Source organism: Ylistrum balloti, unplaced genomic scaffold (assembly GCF_031769215.1).
Source record: "Ylistrum balloti isolate Yb309-2 unplaced genomic scaffold, AGI_CSIRO_Ybal_v1 Utg369690, whole genome shotgun sequence".
Taxonomy (NCBI): Eukaryota; Metazoa; Mollusca; class Bivalvia; order Pectinida; family Pectinidae; genus Ylistrum; species Ylistrum balloti.
The window spans coordinates 182,367-200,882 of NW_026781926.1; the positions used below are offsets into that span (position 1 = coordinate 182,367).

The 18,516-nt window shown below is 35.8% G+C and overlaps 2 protein-coding genes across 3 annotated transcripts; one reads left to right on the forward strand and one right to left on the reverse strand.

The window, feature by feature from the left end:
• Window positions 1-676: 676 nt before the first annotated feature.
• LOC132565077 (zinc finger protein 367-like) lies at window positions 677-7,040 on the reverse strand. Its single transcript, XM_060229683.1, has 4 exons — window positions 6,709-7,040; window positions 2,341-2,460; window positions 1,817-1,967; window positions 677-1,334 (listed from the first exon to the last, which is right to left on the reverse strand). The coding sequence occupies exons 1-4, from the start codon at window positions 6,983-6,985 to the stop codon at window positions 728-730; spliced, it is 1,155 nt and encodes a 384-aa protein (XP_060085666.1). The 5' UTR covers window positions 6,986-7,040; the 3' UTR covers window positions 677-727.
• Window positions 7,041-7,443: 403 nt separating this feature from the next.
• LOC132565099 (SERPINE1 mRNA-binding protein 1-like) lies at window positions 7,444-15,674 on the forward strand. 2 transcript variants are annotated; one of them, XM_060229706.1, is made up of 7 exons: window positions 7,444-7,744; window positions 8,703-8,841; window positions 9,277-9,492; window positions 9,961-10,035; window positions 12,076-12,153; window positions 12,587-12,806; window positions 14,276-15,674. In XM_060229706.1, exons 1-7 carry the CDS (start codon window positions 7,519-7,521, stop codon window positions 14,486-14,488), a joined length of 1,167 nt encoding a protein of 388 aa, XP_060085689.1. In that variant the 5' UTR covers window positions 7,444-7,518; the 3' UTR covers window positions 14,489-15,674. The 2 variants fall into 2 exon arrangements, with proteins under 2 accessions (XP_060085689.1, XP_060085690.1); XM_060229707.1 differs by having other exon boundaries at window positions 9,964-10,035.
• The last annotated feature ends 2,842 nt before the right edge of the window (window positions 15,675-18,516 follow it).

Here is an 18,516-nt window from a genome sequence, read left to right on the forward strand (position 1 = left end):
AAATAAGTATTTGTTCTCTATGGAATGAAAAATCTTAACAAAAATAAACAAAAATTGATGAGTTAAATTTAAAATTTTGATGGAATGTTTTAAATGAGATGAAAGCATCGTAATACTACTAGGATATATACATAATTAATTGGACGTATATTGCAGTGTTTATACTCAAAACAAAACAGTAGGGCGAGATACACATTGACTGATATTGACTGGGTACCAGGCCCAGAGGACTGGACAGGATGGACGGTCAACAAAAGTGTAAAGCTTTCTGTCTCCATTGCTGAAGACCTACGTCAGTCAAGGGAGGTAAATGTTAAAGAAATAGGACAAGAAAGGTTATGAGACATGATGTACGAGTATTATAACAGATCTATGTTAAATAGCAGTAATATAACTACTACTTTAAATAAACAAGAGGGAAACATTAAAAATGGAAGGAAAAAAAACCACAATTGATCGACTTTTCATTTTGATCAGAATGCTGATGACATGTGGATACAATAATAAAAGATGTATTCACTTGGCAATCTTGTGGCAGTATGGAGTTTGAATTAACAAAGAAATATAGTTACAAGGAATCTCATAATCTTTTGAAATGTAGAACACAACAACAGTCAGATAGCCCTGTCTATTGAGATGTTCCACATTTTACATATTGTGAGATACTGTAACAGTCAGTTATGGCTTAGGTTAGTTATGTAACTGTCCCATTAAAGGGGTTGATAATTTATGCCATGCCATGAGACAACTCCACAAGTGCAAGTGCCGAAATCCACTTGTCTGTCTGCTCACTAAGGGTCATTTCATGTGTTTCCTTCTGTGGTATGTAGTCATATTCGACAGGTTGGTAGGGGTCAATTGTGTGATAGTCGTAGTCGGAATCAACAGGCTGCAGCTGGTTTTGGGGCAGAATGATTGGCTGAGGATCCTCGTAACCATGAATATTGATGTTGCAGTGATTATTCATGCTCATGTCATAATGATTGTTCATGCTCATGTCACACATGTTACTGTTCATTGGCATCATATAGTGGTTGTTGTTCAATGGCATGTTACACTGACTGTTGACCATGTTAACCTGATGTGGTTGTTGCTCCTGATGATGATGGTGATGGTGTTGGTGTTGGTGATGGGTTGTCATTGACTCCAACAATCGCTCCTCCATCATCTGCTCCTCCTGCTGCTGTTGATGAAGAGGCATGACATTCTCATCTGGAACAGGAAGCAGTTCCGGTTCAATCTTTACATTGACATCCTGAGGAGATCTTTTTACACGTTTAATATTTCCTGGTCTCTGTCTGTTGAATATTCGTTCTTCTTTGGTGGTTATTTGTCTGAAAATAAAACAGTGAAATTTATAAGCTAAACAAAAGTTAAATACTTTCCACCCTTTACAGCTCTCAGGTACATTTAGAGGTCAAATTAAGACTAAGTGTTGATGCGTAAAGTGTACCAGTAAACCCATCTCTATAAAACACCTTTTACACAGATTTAATACTTAAAGTATGTTGTTATTCTCACATTCTAATGAACGTACTGAAGACCGTGGCATTCAATTAAAACTTCTTCAAGAAAAATAAAACAAATAAATAGAATTGTGGATTGTCTCTGAGGAGATGTGAAATTAAAGATGGTCTATGACAAGAGTTGGAAATACTATTCAAATTTCCTATGAAAAGGTATGAAACTGTACATTGTCTGTGAGAAGGTATGAAATTTGTCATTGAGAGGGTATTGAGCTTTAGATTGTCTTTGAGAATATAATGCTCATTTGTCAATGTTAGTAAATGCTTTCACACAAGTCCGATGTTCTTACCTTGTCAGCCAGTCTCTGACCGCTGGATTTGATTCACTCTGGATGAGTTTCTGAAGTCCATTGATAGTGATTTGTGGATTGACTCGCTTCAGTGATGCATATGGATGATCCTGACAGTGTCTGTTTGCATGGGTGAAAAGGCTCTCACAACCTGTAGTAGAAAACAGTTTGTTTATATAAAATATTCTCCAAAAACTAAGATAAAGTTTAGATCAAAATATTATCCTTGCAAAACACACATTTACCACATCAGATCAAAATATTACCCTCACAAAACACACATTTACCACATCAAATCCAAATATTACCCTCACAAAACACACATTTACCACATCAAATCAAAATATTACCCTCACAAAACACACATTTACCACATCAAATCCAAATATTACCCTCACAAAACACACATTTAACACATCAAATCCAAATATTACCCTCACAAAACTTATATTCATCAGAGCCCATCAAAATTACTGAAACTCACATTCGATAATGTATGAAATGTTTTGGAAGACAAAACTCACCATTAGCAGAACAAATGAAAGGCTTTTCTCCTGTGTGTAGTCGTTGATGAGTCTTCAGCTGTCCACTCTGACAGAAAGACTTTCCACAACTCGGGTAATCACACAGGTATGGTCGCTCACCTGTATGTATAAATGATATGTATTGTGTGAAACGTCAATCAACTCTGCCATTATAGATACTAGATTCCTTAGGTTTGTGTCGTTTAATTATATTATCTAAGGGTGCTAAGATATTGGACACGAAAACGAAACACTCACTTAAACTATATTGTAGAAAAATATAGAGGTCATTTCCAAGATTTTACAAGGAAATTTCGAAGATAGAAATGTCTCTCTAACGGGGCTAGCCTCTCCACAAACTAACTCTTTTTATATGAATAAGAACAATGATGGACTAGCATCATACGCGAGTTTCCCTTTAAATATGATAGTGGGAATTTAGTACAAGACTTTAAATTCTTTGAATGGTAGTCTATACGTGGTTCTATTTAACATCGATTACATACTGTGGTTGAAGTTTAAAAGTCTTATCACTTGCTAATTGTTTATTTTATGGTTCATCGAATCAGCTGCATGTTTACCAGAAAGTTATATACTTCCGCATTAGTTGTATATAAATTTAGACAAAATCAGAGTGCACATTTTATCAAAAATATTCCGAATGTGTCACAAGTGAATCACGCGGGAAACCATAGCATGACATTGACTTGCGGTTAAGTCAGGCGAGTCCTTTTGGACCTTTTGTGTTTCGTAATCTCTGAAACTCTATAACGGCTAAAGAGGAATTTAGAGGTCGAATGACGACATTACGGCAAAAATGTGGTGCTCACTTCCCGGGAATATCACGTTCGAATCAGACAATGCACCTGTACAAAGGGGTACGGAATCGGTTGATGACTAATTTGCTTTGTGTTGTTGACATATCGGCTTACAAATACTGGTCCGTTATTTATTTGTTACTGGCCTGAAAATGTCTTGTCCGTTGCTCCCAGAGCCAGTCATTGTGTGAATACTATACCGGTAACTTGTTCTGCTTCAATTCAGCCCAAGCCTTTTGAATTGTAATAGATACGATTCTACAGACACTCCAATTGACTGATTTCTATTTTCCTTTACTAGTCTACTTCGCTCTCGGCATGAGAATTGTATGTACACAATCTAGTGGTTGATCAATCGGCATCTTGTAAGTCCTACGTGTACTAGGTCTTTACATACCTTATGAGTACGTACCTATACGCAATGTTTAGTATTTACTTAAATACGATACAGTGTGCGTGTTTGTCTTCATTTAGACACAATGCGCCTAGTGTTGCTCAAACATGACGATCCCTCCCCACAGACGTAAGCACTAAAAGATCTAGAGAGGTTTTGAGACTTTAGAATCACCCCGTACCCGTAAATAAATAAATTTTAAAAATGTATTTCTGAATACACGAGGTCCTTTATAATTTTCGAAGGAAGACATTTCGTAAAGATAGTAAGGACATCTAGGACACTACGTGTGATTCTTACTCTTCAAAAGTTTGCAAAAACACGAAGTTACAAGAAAGTTTGATATTCTGTTCATCTCGTTCGTGTACAATTTTTTTTTTTTTTTTTATTTTGTTTTTTTATTATCATTTTTTTTTTTTTTTTTTACAATTTCTTATATTCAAAGTTACTCCAGGAAACCATAGAGATTGATATCGTATGAAAGATACTATATACAGAAATATAAGCGGTGGGTAGGGTAGGTATTATTTAACAAAATCATCAAACGGAGGAACTATTGTGACCGCAGACTAAATGAATCATTGTCGGAATTACAAGGTACACGACTGTACACTCGGCTGAGTGAGCACGTTCCCCATTAATCGACCGACAAGTCTTGTACACGACTGATACATTTTTTGGAATAAATAAGAAGATCCGGATTTAGACTTAACTTTTTTAATGAGTGATTTTAACAGCCAAACATTAAGGTATCGACGGCTGAGTATAGACTAATGGTCTGTTCAATCACCGTGACACCTTACATATATATGTATTCAAAGCACAGATTAATGAGACGATAATTTTTCATTTTAAATATTTGCAAGTGATGACTTGACTAGTCACTAAATTAATCAGTTCGGGAAATTTAACATAAATGTATTTCGACAACGAAGGAAAAAAAATATTAATCTGTCTACCTTTAAAGTTCTGGCAATATCAAATTACACGTACGTCCTCTTCAACACAAAAATTCTCTACTTTTAAACTTCAAGCGTGTATTTTCAACTCTAATAAACGATTGTTTTGTTTGGGGTTTTTTTTTAACTTTTGTTTAAAATGATGATTTTTACTCCGTGTTTTTGTTTTCAAATAAACAGCAAGCTGCCATGTATTCGTGTCGAATCTGCTCTATTTTTGGGTACATTTAAATGTCTCTATACAACGGGACATTGTGGCCATAAGGCTAGATCTAACGGTAAATATATTGTACAGGCAACAAATCACACACAAGCTATGGAAGCTATATAGGTCGGCGGGTGTACAAAACCTTGCCACAGGTAAATACCGTTTGTACAGGTAGGGAATGTGAGATTTACAGGTAACCAGCTCGTGTAACGGGTTCCGCGTGGACTTGTGTGTAAACAATCAACACGGAGCGCTAGTAACCAGGCACGCCTGGACAAGAACCTTCTCCCCCTTTGTTAGTGCCAGGCATTTAAAGTTGATGCTCTATTTGTTTACAATAATCAATAGATTGTCCCTATGGTAACGTTAGTAACATTTAAATCTATGATGGTCGCTAAAAGGCCCCGTGAACACGTGGTGGGTGTTGGGGCCTTAGCGTGCGGTGGCGGGCAAATAAAGTATGGGAATGTACAAAATATAGCAATGGCTACGATTATTTACAAGTTCGCCTGTGTTCAGTTTTGTCTTGATCTTTCCAATATCGTGACATAATTTAGATAAATGCTTACAAATAAACATATCCTGTTGCAAATATTTAAATCTGAATAGATTGCGGAAGATTTTTTTTTCAATTACATGTCAACAATTCTCTTGTAAGTAAGACCCAATAATTACATTATTAAAACGTATTAAACGACAGTGAATTCATGTTGAACAAAGTTGTTTAGAATACATCGAGATTAAATGGTAATTGTGGGATTAAATACCGTTTAGACAGGACATATCTACACTACTACATGACATGTACTTTGTAACGGTATGACACCAGGGGACCTTTAACTGAAAAATCAATTCATTTATTGATCTCACAATAGAAATTGTTTCCCTTTCCTGGTGTGGACTTTAAATTTTAAATATTTAATACAGAAAGAGATTTAAATCTCCACCAGATTGTAAGTTTATATAGACTTAACATACAGTTAAATGGAAAACAATACCAATTAATAGACAATATTCATCATAATTTCTTATCTAAAGAAGATACTAGTCAACAACTTGGATTTATTTATTTAAGTAACTGATTGATTTCACATACTATCATAGCCCCTAAAGTGACAGGTTTATATCACTAGTGTAAACATTCTACAAGTTTTTATATAATTCATACCTATTTACGCAGTTTTATTAATAACGAAACAAACATAATTTCAGACAAACGTGGAAAGGTAGAATATTTAATTTTTAACATTGAACATTTTATATGGTTATTGGTAAGTTCCATTTCAACGTTTATCTTGGAAATTGTAAATAATGTGTGATTACAAGGACATTATACGGTAGAAAATTCAGTCTCATAAATAAACATGTTACATAAATCCTACAATATGATTTTCGAACGATGAAAGAGATAAGTTTTATCCTGACAACTCATGATCATCCATGTATTTAGAATTGTCAAAGCGGAAGAAAAAACACATCCTAAATCTGTGTACAAAAATCTGTACACAAACGTGTGTAAGCATGCTATCTGCATTAATATTGTATCCGCTAACAACATACGTATCTTCGATTTACAGCACAGAATTCATCTGTGTACAAGTTCGATCCTCCTGTTAAATATGTTAAATTCCTACAAGAGTCGCTTACTGCGTAGTACATTAGCTCTACAATTAACTGATATCATATTGATATTGCGTTAAATGTCCAATTCAACAATATATACATAGCATGTATATATATACATTTCAAAATTTAAAGAACTGCGATGATATCTTAAATTATTTCATAAAAGGCGTATTGAGAATATTTTGGTTAGAGTTAAAAACCAGGTACCCCTAACACGCACACTGGATTTAAATCCCTTGTAGTGGTCTGTATAAATGATCTCTTTAAACTTTACTTTCTCTTTGATCTGTTGAAAGTGATGGATTTATACATAACGGTAAGAGCATGTTGCTGGTGGAGGAAATAAACACCTGGATAGTTTACCTGTATGAGTTCTCATGTGTGCTTGTAAAGATTTCTCACGTGGGAAGACCCGATTGCAGGTCTCGCACCGTATACTGCTCATAGACACGGCTCCCTTGAATATCAGCTTCGTAATAGCGTCAGCCCGGGGCCGTCCACGGCGCCCGTTTGGGTCTTGGGATCCCTCATATTCCTCGCTGTCCGATGAATCTCCATCTGGGGAACCCCTCCCGAACGTTGTCGGGGACGTACTGTAGGGGATGTTTTTGTTTTCATCCTTATAGTTCCACGAATACATGGCGTGGCTGTCTCTTGTGCTTCCCTCTTCCCTTGTGAAATGGTATTTAACCACGTTTCATGAATAAACCCGTTATCATGCCCATACCTGTAACGGACCAGTAGTTCCTTTGTTGCTATAAATAAACCTGAGGGTGATTCCCGTACACATTTTCTAATAAACTATTGAATTCTGGGATAGCAATGTTTAACTTCGCAGATTTACATTGCTTTTACGACTTACAATAGCGAACATTGCATCACTACAATATTTCTCATGTTTAATATTTGTTTAATAAATGCAAAACTTGTAAAATCATACTGTTATTGATGCAAATCAATGTAACAAAGGTGATATTCCCGCCAACTTTACTAAATATGGAAACACTTACCAGCTTCTCATTCGGAATACCTCTATTCTATGCGTCGAGTTAAGTCTGTGTTAAGGTATTTCCCGAGCATGCTTGGTATCGAGGAAGAAACACGCCATATTGACTCCAGCTAAAGAAATAGGGCCGTAACAATCCATTGCCATCCTCTACAAGAAGAGGAACAATGGATAGCCAATACGGCGTAGAGGTTACTAACAAGTTCGCTCTAAACATAGACGACGACGATGATCCCTTTGAAATCATCCAGCAGCAAGAAGAGCTGAAAAAGAAGCTGGACACTCAGGACAAAACCAGCCAGAAATCGAAGAAGGCCAAACAAGCCAAGAAAAATGTCTTGCAACCTGAAAATAAGAACAAACAGTCTGAACAAACTGTTCTAAAGAAGGAAGGTAATGAAAGCAATGAGTATTTTAATTATTGCATATCACATTTAATGAAATAAGCGTTTACGTTTTGCGTACTGCGCAGCACATTGAAGTGGAGGCCACATGGTGTTTTGACATGTTCTGCCAAGTAACCCCACGTGTTTGGACGAACCTCTTTTCGTTGCGTCCTCCAAGCTATATGATTGGAATGATAACCAGTTGTAGGAAACCGATAATAACTGTGTCGTTGTAACTCCCTCTTATTTTACTTTTGCGGTTTTGTGTTCATCAAAACTTGGACAATTTACTGCAATTGCTTAGAGATTGAAACAATAGGTGATTATATAGGACTTTCGTATTGGTCTTTACCTGTCGACCAGATACACATATTGTATAAAATACTTGATTTATACATCAGTTTAAAGTTGCTGACGTTTGATGTCTTGTAACTTTAACAAGACGGCATAATTGTTCAAGATATATTCGACTATGTCGAGTAACTTGAGTTCCAAAATTTTCCAAAAGTTTTCTTTCTCTTCAGACCTCTAAACCTTTCCCATTGAACCATTGAGTGTTTTACCATAAGTTGACATTTTTATACACATTTTATGCTCATTTAGCTTTAGAAGTGAATACTTCTTCCAGAACTTTCCTGTAGGTATTTACACCAATAATGAAGTTTAATTTGAAAATCGGTGCACAGTTTTATGAATTACTGCAATGAAAATCCAAGGATCCTCTTTCCATTTAGGTTTTCAAAAACTTGAGCTGCATCATGTGAAACAGTAAGCATGGTATTTTGAAAAAGTTGGAGTTGAACATTAAAAGTGCAAAACCATTCGTAATTAAATCTTAATAGAAAAACTGCATTTGATGGTCCTTTTACTTATAACCCCATTTCTTTTATTTAATCAAATAATGAACAGTAAATAGGAAGGGTATGAACAGGCTTTATTGTTTGTTTGCATTTGATGACTTTTAGACAAATCAAACAATCAGTCACAGTCCAGACAGGACCGCCCGCCTCGCAGTGCAAGACAAAACAGGGAGCCTAGAGAACCCAGAGGAGATGATGACAGGCGGCCGAGAAGACGAGATGATAATGTCTCTAATGAAAATAGGTACTACTTGTTTGGGGAAAATTGCTCTTTTTTCCTAGATCAACTTCTGCTTTCCCATTCAACTTTATTTTTAGAAAACACTTTTCAAATTTAAGTCATTGTTCTATAAATTGTATATGAATGTGTTTTAAAACAAGTATAAAATGACAAGAAAAAATCCATTCCCTGGGAAAACAAAGCATTTCCCATTGCATTGAGATTGTTCTTTAGTCTATTCATAGTGGCTTTGAACTGTGAAAGCGGTGATTATATATCATAATTGATGTAAATAAATTTTTTATCTTTGCAAGTAGACCTCTTGATATCTGCTGGATTAAATTACTTTCCCTGATAACTGTTGGAATGACATTTTTAGGCCTATTTAATTTTGAATGCCGTAATTTTCCATCTTTAGTTGAATTGGTGACATCAGTAACATTGGGTTTTTTTTTAAAGGAATGATGGTGGCTTCCAGAGGTCAGAAGGTGGTGGTTTCAACCGACCAGACAGTGGATTTGGTGGCCGAGGTGGATTTGGTGGTCGAGGACGTGGTGGCAGGGGCAGTAGAGGAGGAAGAGGTGGTTCTCGAGGTGGTGGTGGCTTTGGTGGTGACCGACCAGACCGTGGAGACCGCAAAAGGGAATTCGAACGACATAGTGGCAGTGACAGAACGTTAGTATCATATTTTAATCCATAGCTTGATGAAAATTACTGAAAGAATTCGGAATGTTCAAATGCAAGAGTTGTTCCATTATATCAAGTAAACTTTACTAAAGTAATGTGAAAACAAATTCCAATGATTTGATAAGTGGTTAAATGATGAATTTGAAAACCGTTGTCGTAATTGTGTTTCAATTAGTTTGAAATTTGACAATACTACACATTTGATTAGCAGAAACTATCAAATAATTAACTGCTGTATCCTTTTCTCCCTCAATAAACTTTGTTTTAATTCATTAATGAAGAAGCTTTAATGTCAAGAAATATTGATTAGTGTGTTAAAATGAATTTGGCAATGTCTGTGACAGACATTTTAGAGCTGCTTTGGACTTGCAGACGTCGGGTGGCTGTCATCTCCAAAGGTTTGGCTGGAGAAATTAGGGAATGCAAATAAATTTTTTGTTTACCGTCTTGCTTTAGCAGTGGTGTGAAGGCTACAGACAAGCGAGAGGGCAGTGGATCACATAACTGGGGAACCTTTAAAGATGACCTGGAGTAAGTCTGGCTGTGCTTGGTTGGTGAGGCTGTATTGACCTGAAACCTAATTGTCAATTTGGGATGCTTTTTAAGCTGCATGCTATTCAATACCCCCCAAAATAGTTATTTTACAGTTTTTGAGTTGAAACAAAAAAGTTTTGGCTTTTTGAAGAATGCCCATACTTTGACCCAAATCCTGTTTTAAAGTGCATCAAAGGGTTCACACAATGACATTTGGTCTCCGTTCTTCATGATTTAATATACAGGCAAGACAAAAGTTTGTATCATGGCAAAGCATGCTGCAGAAGAAACATGTCTTTATTTCAAACTCCACATGGTTTGTCAAGACCAATTCACATTTTTTTTTTATACAAGAAATCAAAGAAAGATCATCAAATGTCGCAGCCTTGAGTGCAGATTGTTGACTAATAGTGCACCTCTTTGTTCTTCACCTCACTTTCCAATATTCCCAACTAAAATGTTATACTCCACTGCCACAAAGCAATTTTCATGTTTGTTTCAAAAACCGTGAGAATTAATTTCTGGAGTATTATGTCAGTTAAAAAACATTATTGCAAATTTGATCAAATAATGGATATTGCCATTTTTTAAAACGGAAAATCATTAGGTCTGTCAATGTTTCTGCTAAAAATTTAAATATAGCAACTTTTTTGGCTGCATTGTTGGTTACAATTTATCATATTAAAAAATGTATTAATATAGTTGGTAACATCGTAGTTATGGTGCAGTTCTTTGAATTAATAACAAATGTATTAATTTTTATCCCCCTCACCACCCACCTTTTTGAAGTGAGAATTGGATGCATCTTGCCACCCTTTAACAAGACATCAGCTACCTTAGTTTTAATTATTGAAAGAGGAGGATATCAATTCCACAAATTTGCTTTGAATTTGCTTGTTTAATTAATCTGACTGCGTGGTTTGAGGATAGTCTGATTCTGAAGTAACTTATGAAAAGTAGATTTACTAGATTCGATAACCTGTTCACTTCTGACTCCTGTTGGGTTCAGTACATTTATGCACATTGTGGTGGCAACAGTCATTTAGAGATTATAAGTCAACAGGCATGTGACTTTAATGTGTATGGTGCGAGAAGGGGGTTTGGCAGAGAAAAAGAAATTGAAACGTACCAGTACACAATGATGCTGCATTTTTATGATTATCTGTCAGTGACTGAAACGGATCATGTAATGCTGTCACTTTCAATAAAAGAAACATTTTCAGGATTTAACTAATGCTTTTTGATATGAATCCCAATTACACCTTCTTGACTGTTGTGATTACTTCACAACAATGCCAAGAAGGCATGGTGGAAGTTTACAATAGCCTAGTGCACCCTGGAATCGATGGATCATCCGGTAATGGGTCAAATTCTAGAAAGGCCGACATGCTTGTTTACAATATGAATGGCTTCTTGTAACTTGCAAGAATAAACAGAACATTACTATAGAAACTTTGCCAGCATGCAAGGCCCTTCATTAATATTTAACAGAAGAGACACGGATGGAGAGATTAAGTAAACAACATGTATCATCAAGCCCTATACTTCAGCTTAGATTTCGAAGGCCTGAATCTAAACCTGTTCAATATTTATTTCATTTTGTGTGACCGGAGTAATTTTCAAAATACATCAGTAAAATAAAGGATTATTTGTGCATAATTGATTTGCAAACTTATTCATTGTATACTGATAATAATGATAAATTGCCATCCATTGTCCATTTTCAACGGATCAAACAAAATGGGTAAAAATTTGCTCTGCTATAAACGGTGCGACTATTTAACCTGGAAAATATGGTATATAGAAAATAGTGGTTTTATTTATTGTTCTACCAGAACTTAGTTTATGGTCCTGAACAAGAAATTTCATGGTAATAATCACTTAACCCTACTAGTGTGACTTGTGGCAAATTAAAACATTTAAGACACTTGTGTACTTGCTTTATGATTTGTATTGTATGTCAAAAGTGACCTGTGTTCAGTGCTATCAAGCATCATGTAGAACTTTACCATTTGTAATACTTGAGGGTATTTTCAGGGAACAGACAAAAGAACCTACAACGGAAGAGACCAAGGAATGGAACCCCACAGAAAATGTGGAAAACCATGATCCAAAGTAAGTGTTTTAACAGCAAACTGCTAAACAAAATTCATCTGGTTAAAACTGGGAAAGTTTTGCGACTTTAAAATGTTGTCAATTAAAATGACCAGAGAAGAAAAAGTCTTTTGTGTTTTGATGGAATACTGCTGACATTTAAAGGACATAATCTTAATGGTGTTTCTAGATAATATCGCAAGAACAGAACTGCCTAAAATATAGGTTGTTTACCGAGATTGAATGCTTTTCACAATGATCTGAAGAAAATATTTGAGGTGTCAAATGAACAACTTCAAAAACAGGAGGGTATTGAAGGCTAGAACATTTCGGCTGTGAAGAATTGGTATCATATTTGATGAAAAATGAAATTTGTAGAGGTGGGAAATAACTACACATTACACATTGTTTTATTGATGACTTGTAATTTAAGCATATCTATTTGTCGGTTCAGCGAGAGCACAGAATCCACGGAAGCACCTGTTGAGGATGAATCCTCGAAGCAGTTGACGTTAGCTGAATGGAAGGCCCTGCAGGAGAAGACTCGTACGAAATCCTCATTCAACATCCGCAAAGCTGGAGAAGGATGTGACAACTCCCAGTGGAAGAAGGGAACTGCTTACAAAAAGCAAGTGGAAGATGAGGAGGAAGATGACGAAGAGGAATATGAAGAGGTTAGGCTTTCCTCATATCTTGGCTATTAATAAAATTTGTTTTGATTAGAATTTTTATCGCTTATGTCTAGACATCTTAATTTCAGTTCGATAACTAATGTTAGTTTATTACTCTTGGAAATTCAGACACCAGAAAATGGAGCAAAATGTTTTTTATCTTAATACTGACAGAAAGTAGCTCTTGGCTAGACATAGGGAAAAATGCTTCATTGATGCAGTACAATTACACAACAAGGTATGACTTGACAGATATGCCCTGAAAATCACTATTGATGATCACTTTTTAGCTCCAAAATGAATACAACCTGGTTGTAGTAGTACAATCAAAATAATTTGAAGAAATTTGTAAGAAATTGTAGCTATTGAGGTCTGTCTTTTCTGTCGAGGAAACTGGTACGACTATATGCAACTTAAAAGAAGCCAGTGTAAATCAAAACTGGAGTGTCTGGTGGTAGACTATGTTCAGACTATTGTACACATCAGACATTTTCATTAAACTTGGAATTTCCATACAAGCAAACTTTTTGTCCGTGAAACTTCAGGGACAGCTGATATAAAACTAAGATTTAATTTATATTGTAAAGCATTGTAGCCTTTTCAAATTTCAAACATTTAGTAAACAAAACTGGTGTTCTTTTAATCAATACTACAATCAACAAAATGGCAATGATTTGAATGTACCAATGTGAAGGGTATTTCTGATTTCCCATTTTAACATGGTAGTGCAAAAAAAAGTAAAGGGATTTCAATCAATTACAGTGAAACCTATTCAGACCACCTTTGGGACGGCTGTAAGTAGCCAGATGGTCTGAATAGCATGGTTTTTGTTTTTCATAGCCATCCAATGATGAAATTGCTGTTATTGCATGAAGAAACAAATTATATTTGGGTAGATGGTTTGACACCTGAATACAGCTGACTAATCTAAAACCAGACCTGGTAGATGTACACCTTCAAATACACACGTGCTAAAAAAGTTCAATATCTGGTCAATTGGCTGAACAGTGAGGTTCAGTACTTTATCGGGTCTTATTTGTGATATGGGCTGAATAATAGAGACTTTAAGAGGGATTCTTTAGGACCGAAATGGAATGGTCTAAAATGGCCATGGTCTTAATTTTAAGGTGGTCTTGCTGTAGATGTAAATTCAGCTACTTTGGAGTAGAGACCATATTTGTACTTCTTTATTATTCCATCTTTCTTGAGGTTTTTTTATAAGGTCATTGATTTATTTCAGACAACTTTCAGACAAAGTCTTTGACATTTTGACTCTGTACATGGAATTCAAGCTGTGACAAAACATTTTTTAATACATATCAGACACTGATGATTGCAATGGAAACTTTTTATGTATTTGTCACATTAGCAAAACTTTTGCTTTTTAATTATTTTTATCTGTAAAAACAGAAAAAATCTAAGCTTATGGTCTGAATATATATATTTATATATGAGGAATTTGTCTTTTACAGGAGGATGAACACAGGTCCAAGCAGGTAGTGACGGACATCCGCATTACCTTTAATGATTCCCCACGAAGGGGTCGCGGGGGAAGGAGGCCTAGGGGTGGCCGAGGAAGTCGAGGCGATCGTGGAATGGGACGCGGAGAAAGAAGAGGTGGCCCTCGGGAATCCGCACCCAAATTTGACGACGAGAATGATTTCCCAAGCCTCGTCAAGGCCTGAAATGGCAGCTCTTTTCTTCTTGATAAGGGCATTCCCCTGAAATTTTCAGTGTGTAATTAAATAAACTCCCATCTCATACTGGAGGACATTTTGGAATGAAAGCGAGCTGGTGGGCACAGCATACCATTTTTGGTTTCTGGATACTTTTTCACTGATGCATCTTTGCATTTGTTTTTATATGACATTTGTTAAAGATACTGTATAATGATGATCGCATTTCTGTATCAGACAAGATACTGATCATGGTTCAACAAATCTGTATTTCAAGATACAGTCGTGATTGCAGTTCCAATTTTAATACGAAGGAAGATTGCATTTGATGGAGCTCATTCAACCTTTTATAACCGAAAGGAAAGCAAGCAGGGACGGGATCAGTGTTCATTTGGAACACAAATTAGTTGTGATAGATCAATTACTTGTTGTTCAAATACATGTATTTTCTAGTACCAAATTTGTCTTGATGTACTACGTGCTGCATAGGTAGTGCTTCAAGATTAATATATTTATTTGTTCTGGAAACATTTATGGAGCTGTACACACCCACTTTTCACAAGCCAAGCCATTGGAGGAGTTGGGACTAATGCTAATGAACTCTTATATGGCATTGTGAAAGTATTCCTACTGTGCAAACCCATTTTGACATTAATTTGATGGGCGTGCAAGTTCGATATTAAATGCATTTTCATCAGATTGGATCATGAAGAAATCACTATTATCCTTAAGCTTAAAACCTTGATTCTAATGGCCGTTGAACCAGTCATAAGATGCAGCAAATCAAGATATCAGTATTCCAAATCTAGTAAGAAAAATTAAAAAGATTAAAAAGTGCTGATAGTTGTGATTTGTAATCCACATATATTTCATGGATATCTGTATAATTTGATTTAGCTGCATCCAACGAGATTAAGAATTTATCAGCCATACTGAAGGGCATCTTATTTGGCATTTCATTTGTATGAATGATAATAATTTGGCCTTGAATTTTGCCTTTCATTGTGGGACATATATAAAACTACCTGCATTTATTTATTTCCAACATTTATAGTTGTAGCATTTTAAAATTACAACCACCATCATTTTACAGATTTGTGCCAAAGTCATTTTGACACCAATCTGAATCACTTCATTCCTAGGCCACTTCATTACATGGGAGAACATTTTATAATAAATCACTTTCCAAATAGGATTATTATGCCTTGTTTTGACTTGTAATGGGTAAAATTTTGGGCCTGTGATTGATGTTGTTTTAGTCTCGGTATATATCTGAATGCAAGTTTAAGAAACATAATCCAGTCAAAGAAAAATTAAAGTATCTGAGGAGAGGTGAAGAATGTGTATGGCCGTAGTAAAAGCTTTGTCCGTCCAATGAATGGCTAATTATTTTAATGGTCATCATTGAAAAAGCATCCTATAACTTTCGGTAGGACTGATGGGTCATCAACTCGCTCGTGCTGCCAAAAGTTTCGCTAAAAAAGTTTTCGTCCTGATTAGGGAGTACTTTACCAGCAGCAGACGTGCCTGTTGGAAAGGTATGCTTCTGTTGCATTAGAATTTTCATAGTTTTCAGGTCTGTTTATTTTAAGGTTCTGTTAGTTTTCATTGTCGATACATTTTACCCTATTTTACTCTGTATAAAAGATTTGTAAAATTATATGAAATAATGCTATATCAGGATGTTTTTTGAGCTGAAGTAGCAGTCCCTTGATTTTGGAGAGGAGTTGATGAGTCTTCATTTCTATAGAAACTCCCATTAGTTTGACTGATCCATACCATGAATGTCTGGTTGGTAGCATGCCAAGTAAGATTCCTTAGCTTTTTAAATATGTTTTGCTATTAAATCTTGGATTAAATTCTCGAATATTTAATCAAAAGAATTTGTGTAGTTACTACATGTATATTTTTTTTCAATTTAGCATTGCAATTTGTTATGGACACTAGATTACAAAATTTCATTACCTTGAACTGTTAGTACAGGTCACTGACCCAATTACTTCATAATGGAAAAAGGAAGATCGTATTAAGTTGTCTTTCCAGAAGACACTTGTAACTTCTTGACAACCATAATTATTGGTCTGGATCTAAAGCTCCAGTATGCATTTTGAAGATGAAGAAAATAACTTCATATTTGGGGATCTGTCGACACTAGTGAAAGTTTGAAGGATTGAAAAAATAGACTGGCAAGTATTGTGTAAACAAACGCGTGCATTTGTAGAAGGTAATTCCTCTGCAAAACATAAATGCATTTTGAAGATAGAAGGGAGGTAACTGCATCTCCAGGGAATACAACTTGCGGTGACCGGCTTAGTGTCCTTGCTTACACTGAAGTTCAATATTTCTGATTTCAAAACCAATGGTAACGTTGCTGCCTGAGAGACATCTACCGGGTCCAATTGTCATAGTTAGTGTTAAAGTTGGTCTTGCTAAAGGAATATTGATAATTCTTGAACGTAATATATAACAAATTGGTTGAAGGGAAATGTAGGTAAGTTTTAACGTTTCATAGCATCAAACTGAATAAGGCCGACAGCTCTCTTGGGGTAAAATGTTCAAAGTCAGCGATGGAGTGCGATTTCATCAGAGGAATAAAAAGGCAAGTCTGCGATTATTAAATATCAAACGTAAGGTTATCAACATAAAATGTGTCTGGATGAAAGGTGAAATATTTGAAATGGGGGGGGGGGGGGGGGGGGGTCAGATTGAAGATGTATCAGAGACCGGGACCTCGAGTAAAATGGTAAGAATAGGTGTGGCTGAAGATGTGAAGCGATTAAGAATCCGGAAATTTAAAAAAAAAATCAAAAATTAAAACGTTGACTGGAGTAAGGATGCACTGGAGAGAAACTTGTTCAGCAGCTTGTTATATGTGCTATATATTTGTCAACAAAGCATGAAAGGGGTAATAGTAAATCCACGAATTTATGTATTGCTGGACAGTCCATCATCACGGAAGCTTCGAAATGTACGGGAAATGCGCATGTGATATTTAAATAGACCTTTGGGCCAAATATATCCAAGCCGTTTTTACAATCGCCCAACCACAAGAAGTTGTCCTTTTGGTTTTGAAATTGATTATAAAATAAACTCGCCAACAGACAGTCTATACACAGACTTCCTTGATTTAGACCATGAAAGTTTAAACCTCTCCCCGAGAAAAAACTTGTCCCGTATGAAGGTTCGTCTTGATCCCTGGTTGTGCTCGTTTGATACTTAATGATTTCCCTACAGGTGACCACACTGGAATTTGATGGTGAAAGATCACCTTTGCTATTTCTAGAGGGAAAAAGGAAAGTTTCAAATCGCATATTTCTTATCAAGAAAAAAAGAATGAAGAAAGTTCAACCCTTAAAGAACATCTCGAGATCAAATGAAAATGGGCGTCAATATCACTTTGTCCATTTCACGAGGTTTATTGAAGGTAGGTCACTGGAACCTGATTCATCGTACGCCAGGTATGTATAATGCAGAATTCTGCAGCAAGACCACAGACAGCGGATATTTGAACACAGAAGTTAATTCGATAAAAAAAATACTTTAATTTTATATTAAATTTACAGATATTAACTGTAAATAGGCGACTATATTTGTTGAAATGAGTTAATGCACATTCATGAGGTTGCTGTTATATCCGTTGAAGTTTGGAACTATTTCTTTATCTCATGGAGTAGTTAGTGTGTTTTTACAAAATCCATCGTAACGTCAACGTGAGGTAGAACAACAAACCGTTCCGATAGTCTTGGTTTTCAATAAATGTTGCAGTAACGCAAGACAATCTTTAATGTGCACACCATAACGATGAGTGATCATTTTGCTTAGCACAATGATGTTTGGCGTTTTATATTATGCTACCACCCGTTCTGGAGGGAAATGCAGTTTGGCAGTGCGCATTCACACATGGTGACCCGCTTCTCAAGCCATAGCATTTCTTCCACGACCTTTCCTAAATGGACAGCAAATCTTGACGTTTCTTTGTTTGAAACTATTTGTGGGAAAATCTTTTCATTTTGAACGCTATTATGAGTCGCTGTGGA